Source organism: Lepus europaeus, chromosome 9 (genome assembly GCF_033115175.1).
Source record: "Lepus europaeus isolate LE1 chromosome 9, mLepTim1.pri, whole genome shotgun sequence".
Taxonomy (NCBI): domain Eukaryota; kingdom Metazoa; phylum Chordata; class Mammalia; order Lagomorpha; family Leporidae; genus Lepus; species Lepus europaeus.
In genome coordinates this window covers 106,447,640-106,472,365 of record NC_084835.1, presented here as the reverse complement: position 1 = coordinate 106,472,365, position 24,726 = coordinate 106,447,640, and the positions used below count along the sequence as shown (strand labels likewise).

Below are 24,726 nucleotides of genomic sequence, written 5' to 3'. Positions count from 1 at the left end.
CCAAAGCCGCGCCGCCGTGGAGGTCAGAGTCAGCTAAGTGAACGACTCCCACAGCAGCTCCACAACCTGTCACCAGGGGAATTGCCAACAACACACAGCAACGAGAGAGTCGACCCCAGTCTGTCTCCCAGCTCTCGTTCCCACCCAGCTGCACAGCGAGGACGCGGGCAAATACCACTGGAACGGAAACAACACAAAGCCGCCGCCACGGCAGGACCGGCCCCATGCGGGGCTTCCCAACGTTCGTGAAAAAAATGGAATCAAAGATGAGTTACTTTGGTTCCAAAAAAAAAGTCTTTTTTGAAATACGTGCACATTTTTCCCCATAAATATATATTTCCCATGAATTTTTTTTGGAAGACCCCTTGTATGCAACTTTAGTTCCCAAAGCAAGTTGGTTGCAGTAGTTTTATCTTCAAATCATTCTGCTGCACTCAAAATCCACACTAAGGGTTGGCAGTTAATGAGTGAACTTACAGACAACTGCAGGACCGACACTTGGGGCCTACTCAGATGATCATCGCTGGAAAACAGAGGTAAACTGAGGGCTGGTGACACTGAGCGAGAACTCCAACAGGAACAGTCTGGCCGAAATCAAAACGCAGCACCTGGGAGAGCAGTCCAGACTCCCACGCCCAGGTCTGTTGCTAGTAACAACCTCTGGGGGAAGGAGGGGCAGGGGAGGGTTCTGGTTTCCAGAGGAACTGCTTGGGCAGTTTCTCCTAGGGAAGCAAGTGACACGCACTGCTCACAGCAGCTTACATGCGTGGCATGTGTGCGTGTAGTGCCCAGAAATCCCTGAAACTAAGACAGATCCGCAATCTAGAAACAAGGACCGCTAGAGACACGCCGCCTCACTGGCTTTCCCGAAGCCCATTGGATGTAATCCCAGGGTCCACTCTCTCCTCCTCCACTCCCCTCACTTTGGTACAGTTTTTTAATTTTCATTTATTTGAGAAGCAGAGAGACAGTACCCATCTGCTGTTTCACTCTCCCAAAACCACTGACAGCAGAGATGGGGCCAGGCCAAACTGAGAGCCAGGAATTCGATCCAGGCCTCCCACATAGGTGGGACGGACCCATCTCTTTGAGCCATCGCCGCTACCTCCCCAGTCTGCATTAGCGGGAAGCCGGAGTCAGGAGCCAGGCCCAGGTACTGAACCTGGGCACTCCGAGGTGGGAAACTGGCATCTTAGCCACCCACCTCCCAAGTACATGCGTATGTGATCCTTAAGGTACCTCCAGGTGTAAAACTCCAAGCCTCTTTCCAAGGAAATCAGCATAACGAGGTAGAAAGAATAATGAACCGGCAAGAGAGAAACCCTGCCCTGCATCCTGGCTCTGCCACTAATTGGACATTTGCTTTCTCAACTGTGAAATCAAAGTGCTGATCGCAGGACCTGGACTCTCTGGTTCTATGGCTGATGCAGATTCTTTAAGAAGGAAACTGACTTTAACAGTAAGATGTTAACAGTCGGCACTCCAGTCTGTGCTGTGTTAAATTTAGTCACTGCTTTAACAAGATGTGAAGCCATGACATTCCAATTCAATGAATTATCGATTATCAATTACAGTTGTCAGTGACACTTCGGGGAGAGGAGGAGGGCTTCTCTGGCCTCTCTGTTCAGTGCCACAGCAGGAATTACTAACCAAGCAGGCAGGACGCAAGGTCCCACAGCGGGCAGACTCACTGCCCACAACTCCATTTTTACTGCATGCTTGGCTCCCTGCCTTCTAGAAGGGAAATGATGCACCCCCATCCCGGGCCCTCTGGCTTCTCCTTCAGCGGCCTCCTCCTGCACGGGGGATAAGGAGGCAGGGCAGGCTCACTCCAGCCTAAGCAGGTGTCACTTCCCATCACACACCAGGGTGCAGCGAAACTCCACGCCTCAACTTTGGGCCTGGGGAAAGAGGGCAATGAGGACTTGAGCAAAGCCACCCCAGCTCTTACCAGAGACCTGACAGGGGTCACTGAGCACAGGGCCTCCCAAGGGTGCTCTGTGGCAATGATTACTTCTGTACAGATCACCCACAGGAAGTCACTGCAAGCAGAAGCCAACAAATGCCACCAGTGCCTCCCTGTGGGCCATGGCACACGGGCACAGCCTCCACAGGCCAAACTGTGAGTGCAGGAAACCATGCAAGGAGATGTGGCAGGTGCAGCCACAGGTGTTTGCAGGACAAGAGACCCGGAGAACATGGAGGGGATGTGACATGAACAAGGACTGAAATACACAAGGAGACCAAGTCCAGACACAAAGAAGGGAGGTGGTGACTGAGCTTCAGCCCGAGGCTTGCAGGCACAGAACTGAACCGGAGCGATGCTCCTTCCCCACCGCCTTAGAGGATGAGCTAAGGAAAGCATCCAGGACGGACAGAAGGGCAGACGAAAGTGCACAATGAGGCGACCTCGATCACGAAGCCCCTCCCAGAGCACGGGGTGGCTACCCATGGACCTTCCCTTACAGGGTTGAAACTCCCCGGGCCAGGAAAATGGAATCAAAGTCCCCAGCCCTAATCTTCCCTGACTGCTACAAATAAAACAAACACAAAAGGGCTCGGAAAGGTGGGACACAGAGAGCAGGCTGGCAGGGCCCCGGCATCACGGGTGCTGACTTTCTGTGGTTCTTTATGCCTCCTCTGCCCCAGACTTGGTGCCCAAGAAGTTGGCAACCCAGAAACACCAATGGGCAGAGAAAAAATCTCCAACTTAAGCCTGCTCTCTGTAGCCAAAGAACCCAAGGAGGAGCAGGTGAGGGAGCGAGAAAACTTTTAGGCAGTGACCGCCCACCCCTCCCAGGCAGCACAGAAAGCACGGAGCCCACCTCCACCCATGCAGAGTCCAGGCACAGGCAGCCTTGCACTCTCTGGAGACTTGGTGAGGCGTCCCAACAGCCTTGCCCAGATGGTGTGCAAGGCCATGGGGAAGGACTCCTGTCTGTGCCAAGGGGAGAGGGAGCCCCTGCACTAGGTTCTTCCAAAACTTCCCAGAGAGACTCTCCAGGCCCAGACGGTGCCAACCACACACACTCTTCCAGGGGGGATGCTGCTGGCGTCAGCGTGCTCCAAAGCAGACCAGGATGGGACAGAGAAACCTACATGAATACAGATGCAAAACGCCCCAGCGAGACATTAGCAAATATGATTCACAATATATAAAAAAAGAACTATGCAGCCTGACCAAGCAGGACTCGTGCCACGGAGGCAAGGCTGTTTCAGCATCTGAAAAGTCAACACAGAAAAACTGAAACCAATCACTGAGTTCAACAGTCACAGGATATACAATAAATACATAAAACTAATTGTATTTTCACATTGGCAATGACTATGGGTACACTGAAAAATGTAATACTAAATACAATTGCTTAAAAAAAAAAATCTAACAAAACACGTACAGGACTTATATGATCAGAACCACAAAATGCTAACAGACATCAAAGAAGATCTAAGTAAATGGAGTGTACGTTCATGGACTGAAAGATTCAACACGGCAAAGATGTCACTTCTGCCCCCCGACAGAAAGTCTACCCAATCTGAGGGCATGACAGTCACAGTACAAGTCTGTGTGATGCTGAAAGAGGGACAGACACACAATCAGAGGACTGGAGTGAAGAATCCACACGAACCCACAGAAACAGGCCTCTCTGGTATTTGACAACTAAAGTGCAAGAGCAATCCCCTGGAGGAAAGACATCTTCAACAAATGAGGCTGGAGGAAGTAGACATGCATGGGCAAACAAAAACAAAAACAAAAAAGAACTCAGCCTGGCTCAAAGCTTAGACAAAGACCCACTCAAAATGGATCACAGACTTAAATGCAAAACAGAAAACCACAAAACTTTTAGAAAAAAAAAAAAAAAAAAAAGGAGAAAATCTTCAGGATCCAGGACTAAGCAAAGAGTTCTTAGAGCTGAAACCAAAAGCAAAAGCCCTAAGGGGGAAAATGAAAAAAAATGGGATTCATTTAAAACTCTTGCTCTGCCAGAAACCTGTTAAGAGGATTAAAAAAAAAAAAAAAACAAGCTACAGACTGGAAGAAGAGTGGTAACTATATATCCAACAAAGAGCTAGTATCCAGATTCTATCAAGAACTCATAAAACTGGAGTGGTACTGAATTTGAAAATCAGCAGAGATGTGAAGGACACAGGAGTTTGACCATGACAAGACACTCAGCATGAGCCATCAAGAAGACACAAATTCAAACAACGAGGAATGCCATACACCCAGCAGAAAGGCTAAAACAGAAGCAAACAAACTGGGAAACCACCATATTCCAGAGAGGAGGCAGGAAACTGACCCCTGGCCACCGCTCAGGGCGGTATGAACTGGCACAGCCGCTCTTGACAATGCGGACATGGAGCTACCACCCAGCCCAGCAACCACACCCCTGGGCTCTCTTCCCAGAGAAGTGAAATCTTGGGCTCACACAGAAATCTATGCACAGATGCTCAGAGCAGCTTTCTTCCTAAGAGCCCCAGAAGTCCCTCAATGAGCGACTGAATGAGCCACTGGGTAAGCCACGCATCAGGGACCCCACCTAGCGAGACAAAGGAGCTGGTACAGACGGCCTCCGGCTTTGCAACGCTGTGAAAGCAAGGCACACTCGGCAGAGACCATACCTGGGGTCTCGATTCTTGGAGCAGTGGCAGCGGCGGCCAGTGTAGCCCCAGACAGCCCTGCAATGGTGCGGGGAACCACGGTGACAAAGTGTGCAGTGCCACTGGGCCCCTCTTCAGGCAGGCCAGTGTATTAAACGCATTCAGCTTCTTGCAGGCTTACGCCCACATGTGGGGAGTCAGCTGGCTCTCAAGTTACCGAGTGAGTGTCCAGGGCTGTGGGGGACAATGGGAATGGGGTGGGACAGAAGACAAAGGGCTCTGCCAAGGCCTTGGGACCTGAGATGCCCGTGGTCCGACATCTGGATCTGTAAGAAGACTGCATGAAATATTTTAAGTACGGCTCTCGGAAATGACTTCCATGGTGGAATTTTTCCCCAAGTTTAAGTTCACAGATCACCCAGGGGCCCATGGGCATAGACCTGGCAAACTGGGAAGATCAAATCCGAGTATCTCCTCTTTCTTCTGCTCGTCCTCACAGCAGCCCCTGGCACCACCGCCGCAGCTACCCGATGCCAGCAACATCTGGGACCCAGCCCCACATCCTGGACACAGGCTGGCAGCAATAACCACACATATCCGACTGCCCTACGGGATGCCCACGTGAGACTGGAGGTTGGCTACACGGTGACTGTGGAAGAGGGCACAGCCACTCCTCTGAAAGCCCAGACTCCCTGCTGGGACAGAGGCCAGGAATTGTGGAGGGGCACCCAGACAGGACTGTAAAGAGAGGGGCCTGTGGGGCATCTTGCGTTGCTACTGCTGTAGGACCTGGACTTGGCCATGCACTCGGCTGAAGATCACCCAACACAAGCACTATCTCGGAGAGTGGAGTGGATGACTGAACCGGGCATAACTGGAGACAGGAAGCAGAAAGTGTGGGGAGGTAAGGGGGGGGGGGTGATACACGTTTTGCTTTGTGCTCATCTGGCCTTGGAGTGAATGCATATTCTGCTATGACTCACCCCTTAGGGTTCTGGGTGAAACAGGAACCTGCACATTTTACTGGTCCCAGCAAAATATAAAAGTGACCCCCCCACAAGTGGAGATGTCAGTCTCCCACCCCCAGGGAAAGAGCTTTATCCCTGCTTGACCGTCATGTGGCCACCAAGCCCAAACAGTTAAGAGAGACCCAAATGGGAGGGATGGAGGGAAGGGTCGTTCCCACCTCTCTGTCCATGCCCTTGCTCGTTCCTGGAGCAGGGAGGCACCCCAAAGAAACAGACCCGGCTGAGCGGGGCTCAGAATGCCAGACTAAGAACACACAGGCCGGCAGTCCGCCACCCCTGTCTACCAGTAGACACTGAAGCAAGTCATGGGACAAACCAAACTGAAGAAATGGCTCCGGGCTTTTGGGTTTTTTAACTGCATCCTTTGGCTGTAGCGGCGCCAAGACAGGAGGCCGTCCGAGCACCGCCTGCAGGACAGCAGCAGGAGCAGCAGCAGGCGCTGCCTGGTTGAACCGTGCAGCTGCTCTCCTGGTCCCTGAGCGCCTCACTCTCAAGTGCCATGGAAACACAGGAAACCCTCAAACCCGCGAGGACGTGATCCAAACTCTACTGCTTCCATCTGCTCTAAATTCAAACCCCAGAGAAGACCAGCACTGAGGTACTCTTTGTTTCTCCCCAAACTCAAAACCCCATAAAGAACTGAAGTGAGTCATCGTGCCTGAGGAACTCATCACCAAGAAGTAGCAGGCCTGCGAACCACCCTCAGCTCAAGTGCACAGAACGCTGGGAGAAGCAGAGCCCTTGACGGTGGGATTTGCAGGGAGAAGTCTGACAGCCAGGGTTCACTCACTCAAACCAGCACCCTCTTTGGACTGCACAGGTTTTCTGGTTTGGAAAAATGACCACTTTGATCTCTGTAGCTAGAATTTATTTCACTCAACACAGCCAGGTACTTCCCAACAGCAGTTACCATCCGCTCATTAAACGCATCCATCGTTAGCTACAGCTGCCTCCCAGACAGAGGTAAATGACAGAGGCAAAGGCAGGTGCTTACTGCACAACGCTTTTCACCAGCATCAACCTGCAGCTCCCAAAAAAACAAAGCTGCAAACACACACACACACACACACACAGTCGCCCAAAATGGAGACGGGGCTGCCATTTGCAGCGTGAATTTGCTGTAAATCAGGCTACAGCTGAGTAGACTTTTGGCCACCATCTTCAGTAAGCAAACTCACTGTAAGGGGGAGGGACAATGATCTGCATCTGAATACAGACGACACAGCATCATCAGACAGTGAGCTCTGAAAATCTCCAAACTGTCACTAACAATGGCGACACAGCCTGAGCTGACACTTTATACAACAGCACGACACTGTAAACAGCTCAGTCTCGGACACAAGTACTTAGATCAGAAATGCCAGGACTCAGCCAGTACAGAGTCTACATCTGGCTAAAAGAATCACCTTCCCCAAAAAGCTATTTTGACGCTGTTCCTATCCTGTGAAAGCATTCCCTTCTCTCACATGCCCATGCTTGTGCGCGAGCGAACACACACACACACACACACACACTCCCTAAACTCAGCTCCATCCCTTTAAAATCCACAGCTTCTTATCGAGCACTTGTGTCTACAGACTCATCGCGGAAACACCCCAATGTAAATGATACTCTACTTGTCCACTCGTATCTGCAGCCTGCTGGAAATGCGTGGCCAGCGACGTCTCGTCCTGGAAGACTTCATTACACTCCAAACATTTCAGACTGTGTCTACAGAGTTTGGAGGGGTCTTCATCCAGGGGCATGGCTGGGGTGATGGGTGTGCTTGAAGGAGCAGATATGACTGTCCCCGTGATGCCAGACTGGATTTTTGTTACAGTGTGCGTGCCGGCTCCCGCGGAGCTCTGGACAGTGGCAGAGGAGGCCGAAGTATTGCTTGTCGGAGAAGCGATCATCTGATCTGCTGGGACTGGCTTTAGAATCAGGTGGGAGCACTGCATGACCACGCCCTTCTCCTTGTGCCCGCGCGCGTGGGACAGGAGGCTGCATTTGTTGTAAAAAACGAGGTTCTTTGTACAGTGGTTGCACGTCACTTCGATGCGCACACTACGCCTGTCGTAGTGCTGGGTCAGGCTCTTCTCCAGCGCGAAGGAGTCGCCGCACTCCAAGCACTTGTAGCCCCGCGTCGGTAACGTGATCCCTGCATTGGCGGGAGGACTGAGGTTTGGGATGTAAACTGGGACTGGATTGACACTGCTCAGCACCTTGTTGAAAGCTTCCACCACTGAACTCTGCAAGGACGACACCACCTGGACTCGAGACACCTTCTTGGGTGGCTGCGAGGCTGCCGCGTTGATTATTGCCTGCTTTATTTGCTGCTGAGGTTTGGTTAGCACTTGGCGGAGTTCCGAGGTGGCCTGGGCACCCTGAGGCAGAAGGTTAAGGTTGGCAAGGTGCACAGTCTTTGGCACGAGTTTGGCATTGGCCAGGCTAGACGCTGGCACCACGACAGTTTGCTGCTGGATGGCGTTGGCAGCTTTGATGATGGCGCTGCTGGCGCTCTGGACAGAGGCCGCAGATATGACCGTGGCTTTCACCGTCGTGTTGTTAGCGAGCTTCAGATTAATGACCTGGGACCCCGCTGTCTTCACAGCGGACACGGGGAGGAAAGCGGTGGCCACGGGCTTGATGGTAACCTGCTTGGGGGTCAGCTCTGCGGAGGAAACCGCATTGGCAACCACTGCTGACTGCAGAGGCGCCCTGGGCGGGGAGGAAAGGACGGCGGCTGACGCCGGAGACGACAGCAAGGATGTCACAGAGGCCATCACGGACGCCGTCTGCTCAGAGGGCTTCTTCCCAGAGTCGAGATCCACTTCCGGCAACACCCTCGTCACCGTTCTCTTTATCTCCCCGGAGGACGTCTTAATGGTCTTGATGCGGACCTTGGGGATGGCCGGCGTGGAGCCCGCGGGGGAGGACGGGGACCCTTTGCTGCTGTTCTCGCTCGAGACGCTCCTGGGGCTGTCCGGTGGCTTGAGGCTCGCCTTCTTCGTGCCGTCGAGGAGGCTCTGGGCTTCAGGAGACTTGTCAGCAGCTCGGGGGCTGTCGTTCGCCTCCTTGGGTAGCGGAGAGGACTCCCTGGAATTGGTCACGGCTTCTTTGCTGGAGTCCGACGCCGCCTTTTTGGCGCTCAGGGCGGCGATGGCAGCGATGCAGGAGGACAGCTTGGAGGACGACTTGGTCTTGGACGGCGCCACGCCCGCCAGGCCAGGGTCGCTCTTCTCGGAGCCCAGCTTGCCGTCCAAGACCCTGTTTTCCAGCACCTTGTCCGAGCCGTCCTTCAGCTTCTCCTCTGCTTTCCTGACCTTGAAAGGTTCATAAACACTCAAGTTGATGGAGTTGGCCTCCGTCTCTCGCTTCACAGCTTTGCTCTTCTCTGTGCTGCCTGACGATGCGATTCCAGTTTTGCTTGCGTTTTCCGCCCCGAGGGCCTTTAGCTTGTCGTAGTCCTGCTGGGGAGCTGCGCCCGCCAAGAGGGCGGCCCTGAAGCCCGGGCGCACGTCCTCCTTGTCAGGGGGGTCGTCCACCTCGATCTTCTCGTCCTCATCGAACTCCTCGGCGCTGGAGATGGGGCTGAACTGGCTGAACGCCGAGTCTTTGAGAGCCCCCTCTGAGGTCGGCACGTCCCCTTTCACAGACTTCGCTCCGTCCTTGCTGTAGCTCTCGAGAGAAGACGCCGTGAGGAACCCGTTCTGCAGCCCGTTGCCCGTGGGGTTGTGGCCGTCCTTCTCGGCGCCCTCGGTGGAGTCGATGTTGCGCACGTTCTTGACGATCACGCTGACCCCCACGTCGGAGGACGATGGCGTGTGGGAGTCATCGTCGCCATGCGCGTTCTGCTTCATGTGGCTGTCGTGGTCGTCGTGGCCAGACTCGATCGCTGCTTTGGGGTCGACCATATCTGGGATGTCAAACGCTGCCAGGAGGTCATCGAAGTCCGGGGTCTTCATATCCCCCATGGTCATGAATTTGATCAGGTGCTCTGTTAAACGAACGGAAAAGAGCTCCATCAGCAGTGGGCAACCATGAGAGCAGTTTCCCGGTGCAAGCTACACTAACACAGTGCCGACCGCCAGGAAAGAGCAAGTGCACCTGCATTACTACAGGTGACAGGTGAGTCAGTCCATACAAGCAGGTGCAACCATAGCTTCCAGGGACCCCTCCAGAAGGCGGCCCAGGGTCACCAGCACGGCGCCTACTCTAACCAAAGGAAGCTGATCCAGACTGCCACAGCGAGCAGGAAAAGCAGGTGCTGTACCATAACCAGAAGCTGCCGCTCCTCACCGCATTCGCTGCTCTCACACCAGCCTGCACCAGCCTTCGGTCTTGATGGCATTCAACCACATTGGCAAAAGTATCACTACTACAGGCACGTCGGACTTGGGGTACCACATTAGAAAAAACAAATTGCAATCAAAAGACCAATTACAAATTTCAGTCTTCATCCACCCAACGGCATCCAAACCTGCCACACTGCTGCTGGCCACATCCACTGCTGATGTCAGCTCTACCTGGGACCACGACAAGGAGCGCCCTCACTTTTACCGACTCCTCGTTTTGCCCATTTTGCTGCTAAAGAAGCACTCCCGGGTGAGAGTGTGCAGCCTCCTCGGGAGCGGAAAGGCGCAGCCAGCAGTGAAGATGAAGGCTGCCCCTGGCAGCACTCCCCTCCCTGACCCACAGAGCGCCCCCTCTCAGCACCTGGCCCAGGGCGTGTGATCTTGTCTCTTCTTACCTACTGGCCTCGAAGCTGCCCAATGACAGTCCCTGTGTCATACACCTTTGCACCAGTGGTGCCAGGTCATTACCAAGCCACAAGTCGGGGGCCACAGGCCAGATCCTCTCCAGCTCTGATGGCTCGGGGAGAGAAGGAAGCTCTCTGCAGTGGAGCCAGTGGCCGGGAAGAGAAGGGAAGACGGGGAAGGAAGAGAGGAGGAGAGAGGGAAGGGGAACAACAGGAGAGGGAGGGAGAGGCGGGGAGAAGAGCGGGAAGAGAACGAGGAATCAAGGAAGCAATGTTCGGTCGGCAGGACACAGAGCCGACGTGAGACGACTGTCAGCGGAGGAATCAGCCTGGCTGATGGGCAGCTAACACGCCGGGCCCCTCTGCTCTTCGAGGTCTACTCTTGCTCCGCCTCTGGATCGGCCTTTGTGGTCCCTGCAAAGTTGCCTTCCACATCCTACTGAAGCCTTAATGACTTTCCCTGTGCAGTCTCTGTAAGGCCACGCCTTCCTAGTAACAGCAAGTACACTAGGGGAAGGCAGATTCAGACCCGAGTGCTCACAGCTGTGCACACCCCTCAGGAGCAGCCGGGACCCTCACCCTGCAGCACACTCTGGGGACAGTGCTGAGCACGCCCAAGACTTGTGCTGGGAGAGTCTGCGCCGAAGAGGAAGCAAACACTGAGGGCACATGGGAGCTGACGAACAAACCACCTTCCGCCCACACGCGCGCGGCTCGGTTAATACAGAGCTGAGGAAGGCAACGGCCCGCTGAGCTGGGAGAACACCACGGCCACCGACTGCGGTGGGTGCCGGTGGGGCCACACCGGCGGTAACCACCCCCAGTGTCAACCCTCCACCAAGACGGAGGGCACACGAGAAACGAAACATATGACGCTTCTAACATGACACCGGTGTGAAAGCCAAAGTCAGACCCAGTGGGAAAACCTGGATTATAACTTTCTTCTTAAAATAAAACTGAACATTGAAACTGCAGGCAGTGGGACCAGTGTGTTGCTACCTGGGCCGCCCACATCCCATATTAGAGTGCCTGGCTGAGTCCTGACCACTCAGCTTCCAATCCAGTTTCCTGCGAGTGTGCACCCCGGGAGGCAGCAGATGCTGGCTCCAGGACGTCTACCCATCCGCCCAGGTGGGAGATCCTGACTGGGTTCCAGGCTCCTGGCTGCAGCCTGGCCCAGCCCTCGCTGTTGTACGCAATTGGGGAATGAACCAGCAGAAGGAAGCTATCTCTCCATCTCTCCTCTCTACCTGTCTCTGCCTTTCAAATAAAATGAAAATAAATAAGATTAAAAAAAAAAAAAGACTTATTTATTTGAAAGGCAGAGTGACAGAGAGAGGAGGAAGACAGAAGGAGAGAGAGACAGAGAGATCTTCCACCTGCTGGTTCACTCCCCACATGGTGACAACAGCCAGAGCTGGGCCAGGCCGAAGCTAGAAGCTAACAACTCCATCCAGGTCTCCCACGTTGGCGTCGGGGGCCTAAGTACTTGGGCCACCATCGGATGCCTTCTCAGACACGTGCAGGAAGTTGTATGGGAAGCAGAGAATCCAGAAGTCAAGCCAGCACTCTGATAGAAACACTGTGCTTCAAGCAGCAGCCTAACCCACTGTGAAACCTACCAGCCTCCATAAAACAGTTCTGAAACCTTAAGAAAACAAACTATAGAATACGGCAGTGAGAAGTGCACCTGTCAGACTCTGGATCCGTCTAAGACTCCACCACTCAGGAACTATCCTTGCTTGCCACCATCCTATTAAGAGGCTTCCCACTGCTGTTGTGAACAGAATACTGAGTGACACTGCCGGCAGCAACACCTCCCTTGCTCTCTCTCTCTACCGACCCTCTGGCCAAAGTCTGTGCTCCAAAGCCCGGGACGGACTCCTGAGCACCCCCGGCCCCACCCCCTCACCAGGGCTAGAAAGGCCTGAAAGGTTTTCAGGGCCTCCACCTGTCCAAAGCTGAGACCTGGAGGCAGCTGCTCGGACTAAACCCCTCGCCCTTTTACAGCTACAGGGATTGATGGCCCCCTCTCTTTACGAGCCTGGTGAGAAGACACAGCACAGGGCTACTCTGTTCGTCCCAGAGGGGAGTGAGTGCAGAAACAAAAGGACAGGAGGTAATGCAGACACTGGGCAGGTGGTGGCTACAGGACACACAGCCACGGCCGAGCACCTGGCAGTGCAGCCGGCAGGTCCTGCTGTGACTACCTGGGAGAACACACGACTCCGGCCACCCTGTGCTCCCGTGACACCTAAGGCCCCACCTGATCGGTGGACATGCACACAGCAGCGATGCTGAATCGCTGGGCAGCGTCAGCTTTGGCTCCTTCTGCCCCCTGCAGGAGCAGAATGAAGGCCGGAAGTGCGCACGCAGCCTGCAACGAGCCCTTCACCGGGCAGGAGCAACGCTCTCTCCACAGTAACCTGCCACCTTCTGCGGCCATGGCCCTCTGCCACCTGCCAGCCGAGCTCTCCTCCCCGGGGCAGAAGGGCAGCCGGGGGGGGAGGGGAGGATGGCGTTAGCATCTTGGTTTGCCTGCAGGAAGCCCGACTAAAAGCTGGAGATGCACAGGGACCACCCTAAAAAGCCTGAGTGCTGAGGACAGTGCAACCCGAGATGGCTGAGGCAGGTGGACTCTCCCAGATACGTAATTAACAACCGCCGCTCTCTGTGCCTTCACACTTCTTCTTCGTCTTCTAGACATGGTTTTCATACCCACCATCACACTGTCCTATTACTCTTTCCTTCCCCACATTCTGGAAGGCAAAAGCAAACGTTCCACTTAGAGGGGAACAAAATGTTTAACTCTCACTCCATTTCTCGGTTGTGTTGAATAGAGCAAGATTACGTCAAAGTTTTCTCCGTTTTTCAGCCCAATTCCTAAGTGCTACAAGCCAAAAAATAGAGCCTTTTGCATAAAAACATCCAAGCTGGTGCTGTGGTGCTGTGGCATAGCATGTAAAGCAGCCTGCAGTGCCGGCATCCCATTTGGGCGCCAGTTCGAGTCTTGGCTGCTCCACTTCCCATCCAGCTCTCTGCTATGGCCTGGGAAAGCAGTAGAAGATGGCCCAAGTCCTTGGGCCCCTGCACCTGCGTGAGAGGCCCAGAGGAAGCTCCTGGCTCCTGGCCTTGGATCAGCGCAGCTCTGGCCATTACGGCCAATTGTGGGGTAAACCAGCAGATAGAAGAACTCTCTCTCTCTCTGCCTCTCCTCCTCTCTCTGTGTAACTCTGCCTTTCAAATAAATAAATGTTTAAAAACAAAAAAATTAAAAGTCATAAAAATAAAACTCAGTCCTCTTTTTATTTATTTACTTTTTTATTATTCATTTGAGAAAGAGAGAGGTGGACAGCCAGCCGGCACCCATCCGCTGGGTCACCCAGCCTGCAACATGGAGGGCTGAACCAGGCCACAGCTGCAGCTGGGAGCTGAGAACTCAATCCAGGTCTCCCACACGGATGGCAGGGATCCAGCTGCTTGAGACACCACCAGGTCTGCTTTAGCAGGAAGCCAGAACTGGGAACAGAGCCAGGACTCAAACCCAGACCCACAGGAGACGCGAGCGGGATGCCCTTTCCCAGGCGATGCAGAACAAATCCCAGTGTTTTACCACAACACCGTCGTTCATGTCACTTATACCCGAAAAACTTGTGTTTCTCCAAAGGAAATACCAGTCTTTTCATCTAAAACTAAATCCTATAAAAACGATTTAAAATTCACTATTAGTGCTTGTGCCTAACACACAAATGTCCTTCCACTCAAAGACAATGAAAGTAGCTGAAGAAAAAACGCAAAGCTATTTACAGCAGAGGAAATTCAAAGAACTCAAATCTGTCATATGATTGCTTTATTCTCTCCCATGAAACAGACAAAACACTGCATTTCCTAGCAAAGCCTCTTAAAATTACAGAAAGCTATTCCAGCTTTGTTGACAGAAGTCAAAATTTATCAGGTCAAAGAAAAACCTATTCACCCTAATCATGCTTCTTACACTTCGCAATACAAAACTCTTGCTTTCCAAATTTCCAACTACGGAATGTCAGTGCAAAGGCACATTCTGACCACTGGATCGAACTTCAAATGCTCCCCAAACAGTAAGACATGTGCTTAACTCCAATCAAGGTTTTGCCTCCAAAATGAACATGCAGAAGTTAATCTAACTAATGAAAACACATCAGGTTCCCCACTCAAATGGACCAAGTAACACTTTGCTTAATGAAAATAACCAAACTCTAAAGCCTAACAGTCCTATTTAAAGAAAAACAAATCAATAATTTGACCGTGTTGACATTCTTTTAGAAACCTCCTCTAAACAACGGCAACATCACCAGGTCTGTGGGTCTCTTTTAGGACTTCCTGTCATTATTGTCTAGCAGTATCTGGCCATGGAAGCTCTAATGGTACCTTTTATCCACTGAGCTTTCTTAAATGGTTGTTTATTTGAAAGGCAGGTACAGACCGAGATCTCCCATCTGTTTGTTTACTCCAGGGGCTGGCCATGCCCAAGCCAAGAGCATGAAACTCCATCCAGGTCTCCCAAGTGGACGGCAAGGGCCCAAGTACTTAGGCAGTCATGCCCTGCCTTCCCAGGTGCATTAGCAGGGAGTCAGACTGGAAGCCAGGACTCAAACCGGCACTTGTATGGGACGCTGGCCTCAAAAGTGGCAGCTTAACCCACTGCATCACAGCGCAGGCCCCTCCAATGACAATTTTTTAAGATGTTTCAATTTTCATCAACTTGAAAGGCAGGGGAGGGGAAGGAAGAGAGAGAGAGAACAAGCCAGTGCACAGTCATGGCCATCCACTGGGTCTCTCCCCAAATGCCCGCAACAGCCAGGGCTGGCTTAAACCAATGCCAGGGGCCCAGAACTCCATCTGGATCTCCCATGTGGGTGGCAGGGGCCCAAGCACTGGAGTCACCATCATTACAGACAGAGCACCACACTCATGTGGATGCGGCTTCGCCACACGAGGTCTCCTGGTTGGTTTCCAGCACAGGAAGACCCCTGAGGCACAGGGACCCAAGTGCCAGCCCGCCCCCACCTCTCACCTCTCAGCACTGGTGAGGCCCAACAACACCTCTGCTGTCTGAACAGCCTATGCCATGCAGTCGTGTGCAGGAATGAAGACAGAACCCGTGTCTCGTGGGTTCTACGGGATTCAGGAATCAGCAAATACAGCAGCCCGTCCCCAGACCAGACTTTCCCAGGTTTCAGGCGCCGGATGCATCAGCGATCTGTAGACAAACACCTTGCCCAAGACGGCGTGTCTTCTCCCTCAGACCACACTTCCTGACTGGCACTGTCACAGATGGGAACGCTCGGCTGCTTCTGCAGATACCGCACCGCTTCTCCGAGCACAGCCCTGGGAAACATTTATGAGACCGGCCGCGGCCCCTCCCTGCGCTTACTCCACACCGCCCCTCGGCAGCAGATAAGGGGTCAGCATCGCTACAAGCCTCAGCCTTCTCAAAAGCTCACCCTGCGATGCCTGGCCTACTGTTCCTGCCACACGCCCTGTTGGGTCCAAGAAAGCTCAGCAAGAAGGCGCTCCTTTGTTTTTCCAGCTGCCAACAGGCGCTCCAGAGAGAGGCAGGGGGCAGCAAGGCCCACCGATGGCCCGGGTCACCCTGGGTCCAGATGTCACCCGCAGGGCAGTCAGTCCTTTTTCCCCCTAGTACTGACTCCCATCCTTCCACAGGGAGCCAGGCTCTTGCTCATCTTTCCCCCTTTCCAACTCCACCCCAGCTTCTTCCCTGCAGTTCACTCGAAGACCCTCATCCCCAGGCAGCTCCTTCCTCCACTCCCCACAGGTGGCCCTGCCCTGGGGCTTTCCACAGTGGGCCTAGTCCCCCTCTTCACGGCTGCCTGCCTGGACAGAGGTGGCTCCCAGCCTTAGCCCTGGGACTCTTGGTGCTCTGTCCCCTGTCACTGCTTCCACTGCTCAAGTCCCCTAACGCTGGGACAAACACTGCACCTCCCGGGACCTCCCCAGCCCCTTGGCAGTTGCAGCCACTATTGGGATTCAGGCTATGGGACAGAACCTGCGGACGATGGAAATCTTCCATATGGAGCATGCTTCTGTGCATCCGTCAAAACACTAGGATCTCACGGTATATTTAAAAAAAAAAAAAAAGGAAACAACTGGTGAGGCCCAAAACGAAAAACCAAGCGTAACAAGAGCCTGGTGCTGTGCTGTACCTATGATAACTGTTCACTTCTGACAAGTGAGGTGTAATTATGCAAGGCACCAACCTTAACGAAAGTTACGTAAGCAGCACACGGAAACTCCACCGTGACCGTAACCTTCCTGGAAGCAAAAGCTATTTCAAAATGTCAAGTTGAAAAGGAAAACCTAGGCTGTGTGATACAATACAAAGCAGCAGATCTGGTGATGGAATTGTCACTGTGCATTTTATTTCTATGCCCTGGGGACCTGAGGGGTCCCTAAGGGTTCTGAGCACCCCTGCCTCACAGACAAACAGGCAAGTCAGGGTGCACGCTGTCACTGAGAGCGTACGGCTCCCTAATGAAATAGTGTCCCCTGGCTGGAAACCACACCCTCGGCAGTCCACTGCCGCCGTCCGGCCGTGCTGCCTGTGGCCGTGCTGCAGTCTCAGTCTCCTGTCATCCTTTCCTCTGTCAGGTCCCCATAGACACTGCAGGATTTGTCCCAGCGGGGCTTTTCCTGACTCACTGGCTCCTCCTCAAAGGCAACCTCCGAACTCACAGGGCTCAGACCTTCCCACCTGCAACCCCAGTTCCACCGCCCACGTGGCACTCCCCTCGGCCATCACTTACATACAGCCTGGTCCACCTGTTCTTCCTCCAGGCCCACTCATGTAGGTCAACGTCGTTCACCTTCACCAGGAAGATGCTGAGACGCCACAGGCAGCACCCCACCAACTACGACACGAGGGCACTCGTTCTATGAAATGTGACCAGCTTTTAAAGGCTGAGATGCATGCAACAAGTGCAGGGTTTTCCTGAACTGAACCGACACGGCTTTTTCAGGCAAGAACCCCTACCACGCGAAGGCACACGATACATCTCCCCAAAAAGAGACCCAGCTCTGGCCGTAGGCCATTCTGACCCACAAATACAAATGCAAAAACGATTTCCCAAAAGCTTGCATTCTGTTGCTGGAAGTTAGGCATCAGAGTTATTTTTAGTGCACCTTGCCCCTCAGTTTTATAGACATTAATTAGCTAACGTCAAAGACAACAGAAAGATGCCTTCCTTTCCTATTAGAAAGTCTAACCTTTGTCTCCTGTGGTTTGCTTCCTGGTTGTCAAGGCAGCTTGCTGAATGGACAAATGTGATGCACTTCCTAGTCACGTCTTTTTGTAGCTCTACGAAACAACTTAGCTGGGTGTGCTCTTCTCCCTTGTGAGCACACAAGAGCACGAAGCCTACCCGTGCAGAGCCCTTCAATCGGCATGGCTGAGCGAGCCCTGGTGAAGAGGCTGAAAACTCAGAGTCCCAGCGAGAAGGCACAGGGCCCGGCGGCCCCAGCCACAAGACACAAGCCAGCGCTCATGCTCCCTCTGCTCCCCCGGTTTCTGGGTCCAAAAATTTTCCATCCAAAAAATAAGAATAATGGAATAGGCTGGCGCCGCAGCTCACTAGGCTAATCCTTCACCTGTGGCGCCAGCACTCCAGGTTCTAGTCCCGGTTGGGGTGCCGGTTCTGTCCCGGTTGCCCTTCTTCCAGTCCAGCTCTCTGCTGTGGCCTGGGAAGGCAGTGGAGGATGGCCCAAGTGCTTGGGCCCTGCACCTGCATGGGAGACCAGGAGAAGCCCCTGGCTTCTGGCTTTGGGTCGGTGCAGCGCACCGGCCATAGCAGCCATTTGGGGGGTGAACCAACAGAAAAAGGAAGACCTTTCTTTCTGTCTCTAACTCTCCCTGTCCAAAAGAAAATTTAAAAAATAATAATAACAGCATATAGCCAACCCCAGAGACATGGAGAGGAACTACTGATATTGGGTATATAGAGGGAAGCTTGTCCTAATCAAATACAAAAGAGTAAGCATGAAATTCAAGCAGTGACTGACCTACCAGTGCTCCGCCCCTTTTCATCCAGCAGCCACAGACAGGAAGTGGATGTGGAAAGCAGTCAGGAGCGCACTCGGGAGAAGGGTTTGTGACGGGCTCGTCGCTGACCTGCCCGGCAGAGTCCCTCGCTTTGAGAGGGGAAGCACAGAAGCAACAGGGGCATCACCCTCAGGGGAGGGGGCCAACGGCTCAGCCTGCCAGTCGCAGCCCAGGGGCTGGGGTGTGGGCTCAGCCAGAGGCTGAGGCACAGATGACCCACCCAACACGTCAGGTGGGAGAGATGCTCAAGGAGCAGTGGGCCCATCCTCACCTGAGCTCCCCTGATTCGACAGAATGAGGAATTCACAGAGACGCAGCGTTCACGGCGCGCCCCATGTGTGAGGAGCGCAGCCTCTCGGGGCCGGCAGACGCCGGGGCTCCCTCCTCTGGAGAGGACCGTCAGAGCCAGCCTTCTCCCCAGCCTGGAGGCCCTCACATGGAAGCAATCCAGGAGGCAGCCACCAGAATTACATAACTGAGTTCTGGGTCTTAGTAAAGAAATCAATAATGCAGTGTGGGGACAAAAATAGAAAAAACCCACACATCTATTTATAGACAGAGTCTAAAGAGGAACATTCTTTCCAGTTTGCAGTTTACTCATGGTTAACGGCAAGAAAGTGGCTCCCAAATAGGTTTCCTTACAAGAGACAAACGCAGGAAACGGATTCCATCCTAACAATGTGAACTCAGTACCTCTCCAGTTGCCCACCCTTTATTTAATGGTCTCGAAACTCTGTCTACACCAGCTGGGGGCACTTTCTACAGTCTACACTGCACCCTAACTGGGAGTGACAAATGCAAATCTCTCACTCCCAGCTGTAGGTCACCTGTTTGTTTTGCCTTGATAAAATCAAATGCTCAAAAATTAACTTTCCTAAGTTTTCACTGTCTCCCTAAGGTTCATGAATCTGTCAGAGTCCTGGAGCTGTAATAAAAGAGACAGATCACAGACTAAAAACATCATCTCTACAGCCGGAGTCCTAGGCAGAATCAATACTGGAATTCACACCGCAGAAACAGCAGCAGATTCCTCATCCAAGGAGCCCATTCCTCTGAGTCTGGGCTCCGGAACAGCTGGCAGCGATGAAAACCAAGCTGCACAGAGAGATCAGGTAGGAAAAAGCCAACGAGGGGAGGCAGGAAGGCGAACCCAGCGCCGGTGCAGAAGCCTGCCGGCGACTAGGGTGGGCAGACGCCACAGCTGGGTCCTCTGACCCGTGAGACGCTAGCAGAAGCCCGGTCCTTCTAGAAAAGGCCGATTCCAGGACTGGGAAGGCAATGCACCTAAGGAACCTGGAGAGCCCTGAGAGCCAGAGAGTAAGAAAGCTCTGAAAGGCGCCCAGCCCTAAGCACGGACGGCTACCCTGCTGGGGGTGCCAGGAGCCAAGGCACAGCTGGCGCCGTCGGAGTGGTCAAGTAAGCAGGGCAGCATGGACCACAACCCAAAGTACGAGGGAACTTTCTAAAGTTCCTGGAACTCGAAGGTGAGGGAATGACATTTAGCACAGCAGTTAAGATGCCCGTGTGCCACGTACCACATTGCAGCACCTGAGTTCAGGCCCAGCTCCACTCCCAATTCCAGCTTCCAGCTACTGCCCATCACAGCAGACAGCAAGCGACGGCTCAGGTCCCTCAAACCCAAGATGATGGCTTCAGTCTGCCACCCACAGGGAGGCCTGCATTGCGTTCCTGCCTCCTGGTTTTGGTCAGGCCTACTCCCAGCCACTGCAGGCATCTGGGGAGTGAATCAGCAGACAGGAGTGCACTCTCTCCCTTGCTCAGGCAAATTGATTAATTAATTAATTAAAGTTCATTTTGGTGCAAAAGAAAATTGAAATCCAGGAGCAGGCAATAAGGTGCAGTGGGTCGAGCCCCACTTGAGATCCCTGCATTCCACACTGAGTGCTGCGTCAGGTACCGGCTGCTTCCTTTCACAATCGGTGTCCTGTAAGAAGCAGAAGCTGGCCAAGTGCTTGGACCCCTGAATGGAGCTGAGGGCCCCTGGCTCTGACCTGGCCCAGCCTTGGCTGCTGCAGCATTTGCAGAGTTAACCAGTGGGTGGAAGATATCTCTCTTCCCCCTCTATCACTCTGCCTTTCAAATAAACAAATCGTTTTTAAAATTTTGAAATCCATTAATAATGTCTCCATCATAGGCGTTTTCCATGGACTTTCAGAAGATCCCTTATATAAAATAGCCTTGGATCTACACTGATACAATGACTGAGTAAATAAATAGGGAAGTGTAGACGAACTTGCACAGAATTCCAGGTCACTGATGATAATACTCCACCAGGGGCAGGCACTGCCGTTCAGCAGGCTAAACTGTTACCTGAGACGCCAGCAGCCCACGAGCACAGGTTTGAGTCCCGGTTGCACCTCTTCTGATCCAGCTCCCTGTTTATGTGCCTAGGAAGCAGTGATGGCCCAAGTGTTTGGGCCCCTGCCATCCATATGGGAGCTCTGGATGGAGTTCTAGACTCCTGGCTTGGGTCTAGCCAGACCTACCCATTACAGGCATATGGACAGTGAACCAGTAAACAGAAGATTCTCTCCTTCTCTGTCTCTCCCTCTTTCTCTGTAATTCTGACTTTAAATAAATTTTTTTAAAAATCTTTTAAAAAAAGAAACACTCCATGACAGAACAGCGCCTGCTTCTTTGTGACTTTCTTCCAAAGAGGGGAGGATGGGGAAAGGGCAGTGGAGAACCTGTTAGCGTCATTCAGACATGTGTCGCCTTGATGTGATGAGACAGCAATACCTCTGAGGTCCACCTTCCAACAACACGGAATCCCAGCCTACACAGAGGAGAGACTTCAGGACAAAGTCCCTGGCAAAGCACTCTCCAAGCTGCCAAGGCCACCAAAAACAAGGAAAGTCTGAGAAACTGTCACAGCCAAGGGGATGACTAAACATCCTGGGTGGGCTCCTGGGCGGGAAGGGGGACCTCAGGAGACTCTCACAGAGCACGGACTCACTCTCACAGAGCATGGACTCGCGCAGAAGGAGGTGGTGAACACTGAGCACGCAGGGGAGTGTGGGAGCGCAGATAGGGGAGCTGGGAGGGGCAGAGGTTACATCCTGCAGCGCACTGACTTCCAAGGCTGCTGAGTGAGGAACACAAACAAGGCATCCTTCCTCGAGTGTCTAAACAACAGCTCTGTATGGGAAGAGGCTCCTTTTCCATTTCATCCTCTTAGCAATAAAGCTGCCTCAAGGTGAGTCCCTGGACTGATCAAAATGACTTAGTAGGGGCCAGTGCTGTGGCACAGCGGGTTAAAGCCCTGGCCTGCAGTGCCGGCATCCCATATGGGTGCCGGCTCGAGTCCCAGCTGCTCCACTTCCAATCCAACTCCCTGCTATGGCTTGAGAAAGCAGAAGAAGGCCCAAGTCCTTGGGCCCCCGCACCTGTGTGAGAGACCCGGAAGAAGCTCCTGGCTCCTAGCTTCAGATTAGCTCAGCTATGGCCATCTGGGGAGTGAACCAGCGGATGAAGACCTCTCTCCCGACCTCTCTCTGTCTCTCTCTCTCTCTCTCTCTCTGGCTCTACCTCTCTCTGTAACTCTTTAAAATAAATAAAATAAATCTTTAAAAAAGATGACTCAGCAAGCTTGGCACCAAGGTTTATTAGGAACTGGATTTTCACAAGTTTGCCCTCTCCAGACTTTCTGCACACAAAACCACGAACCACGTCCAGCTGCAGTCTGTCACCAGAGATGACAGACGACTGCAGGGGCCAATGGCAGGCAACAGGACACCTGGATCACTGGGAAACTATTACATAAAATAACAGTCTATTAGCAAACAGCAGCTCCTCCTAAAGATCTGATCGTGCAAACAACATGGAAAGAAATGAACCACCTGCCTCTCTCACCACCTTCATTTCTGGAAGTCAAAGGGCTGCAAGACACAGTCTCTGTCCCCCCAGCTCCCTGCCCACACCCCCACACTCTGCTCTCCATTCACTCCCTCCACCTCCCCTCTGAAGAAGCCAGCTCAAGACCGTCAGGCACATTCCAAAAAGTCCCAGACCCCGGGTCTGTCACTCCAAAACTTAACGGCCTCAAGTGGGAACCACTGTTTCCCAATGACATGCAGCATCGTTTCCCATCAAGTACCAAATCAAACCCACCTAGGCCACAAAGTCAACAAAATTTAGTAATGGCTTACACACAGGACAACAACATACAGAGAACAGATAAAGCAATAAAAGCAAAAAGCCTACCTATTACTACTTAACTTTGGACACACAGGGAAAAAAATTCAGCTGAAAATGTCATTACAACTCTCACAAGGGCAATTTATAAGTGCCTACATGCTCTAAGGTTTAGACTTCAGACTTGTGAATTTTTAAAACACACTCACTGAACAGCCCCATGACAAGGCAGCCACTTTGCTTCCAAGAGGTTCAAGGCTAACTCCTGTGTCTGGATGAGCCGGCCAGCTCAAGCGCAGGGGATGCGCACAGGCACCCACAGCATCTGCAGCTCCTCACGCTGAAGTCACCTGTGCAAAACCAGACTCCTCCCTTCCCGGGCCATTATTCTCTCGGGTGAGGAACTTCCCCTCCAGGTCTTCACTCACGGCACCCTGCCCTCTCTGAGATCCCGCTCTCTACTCCCACTGGGGAAATCTCATCCCCAACACTCCTCCCCGCTTCTCCATCCCCTCCCTCAGAAGGGCCAGCTTCTCCTCACACCCCAGTTGAACTGTCTATCGCTACAGAAGTCCCTGCACCCCCATGCAGACCCTGTCCCAACTCCTGGGCAGACACCAAGAGCCTGCAGCCTGGGACCTGACCGCCGCTCGGCTGTGGGGCTCTACGTATTTCCGGCGGGCTCCTGGTCAGCCAAGTACAGAGAGCCCAGACTAGAGGGTGTTCTACAGGAAAAGCCTCAAGGTCTCATCTTCAAGGTGGAAACCGGCAGGGGGCGACACGTGAAGTGAACGACAGCGAGCAGCACAGGGGGTGCACCAGGCACGGCTAAAATACCATTTCCTTCCTCTCTCTGTAAACGAAAACCAGATTAATTTCTGTTTTTGAGAACAGAAAGGAAGACGCCATGAGTGAGGACGGCATGACAGGGCGGGGAGGTGGTGGGTCCTCGGGGATTCCCAGCGAGGGCACTGGTCCCGCACTGCACGGCATTCAGCTCCAGACCCCACGGCTTTTCCCCTTCCGCAGTCCTGCCCTGGGTATCGCCTTCAGGAGACCACAAGGGTTTCTCATCAGCCAAGGATCTCAGCGTTCCTCCCTGACTCCTGGTGACCTTTCTCAACTTCAAGATATGTGTCTTCCCAACCAAGCACTAACCACGATGGGCGGTGACTGCACCACTCCCGGTATAACCCCGCCTGTGGACACCCAGCCCTGGCACCAGGCTCACAGGAGGCTGGCACGGCGGCACCGGGCAGCGTCACCCCCCAGAGCAGCACCAGGGCCTGCCCCTCAGAGGAGGCTGCAGCGCCCTCAGAATGCATGCTGTGTTTAATATTTTATACACGGCAAGGCCCTTCCCACCTGAAATCCTACCGAGATGGCATTAAAAGTATTTTTTTAAAGACATAAATGAGCAAACACAAGGACAGCAGGTTAGCAGCTGCTCAGAGCTGAAGGGCTGGGAGAACTGGGGAGCAAGAGTTGACAACAGCTGAAGGGCACAGGGTCTCCACCTGAAGCGACAGACAAGCCTGCAGTAGGATGTGGCGATGGTTGCACAACTCCATGAACACACTCAAAACCACCAAACTGTATACTTTGAATAGGCGGCTTGTACGGTATCACAGCTCAGCAACTGCTGTTGAGGGGATAGTGTCTGGCACAGAGGTTAAGAGGCCACTTGAGACCACAGTGCCTGGGTTCAAGTCCCAGCTCTAATCCCCACTGCAGCTTCCCGTTAACACACACTGGCAGGCAGCAAATGATGAAGCCTCATGCAGCTGGGTCCTTGCCACCACAGAGAAAACTCGGACGGAGTTCTGGGTTCCTGCCGGGGGTCGGGGAGCAAACCAGTGGATGGAGATATAGCTCTGGCTTGGTCTACCTCTCTGTTCCCCTTTCAAATAACCTAAACAACCAGTGTTGTGGCATAGCAGGCAGAGCCAATGCCTGTGACACCAGCATCCCAGTGAGCACCAGTGTCCTGGCTGCTCCATTTCTGATCCAGTTCCCTGCCAATGCGCCTGGGAAAGCAGTGGAAGATGGTCCAAGTACTTGGGCCCCTGCCACCATGTGGAAGACCCGGATGAAGTTCCTGGCTGCTG

General features: G+C 53.2%; 1 protein-coding gene across 15 annotated transcripts in view; it reads right to left on the bottom strand.

The window, feature by feature from the left end:
• Positions 1-24,726, bottom strand: part of ZNF532 (zinc finger protein 532) — a 118,399-nt gene that overhangs the window by 57,792 nt on the left and 35,881 nt on the right. For all 15 annotated transcript variants that reach the window (XM_062201746.1, XM_062201751.1, XM_062201745.1 and 12 more), the window contains one exon: positions 7,244-9,606. In XM_062201746.1, coding sequence (XP_062057730.1) covers positions 7,244-9,589 — 2,346 coding nt within the window. In that variant the 5' untranslated portion in view covers positions 9,590-9,606. The remainder of the gene's footprint in view (positions 1-7,243; positions 9,607-24,726) is intronic.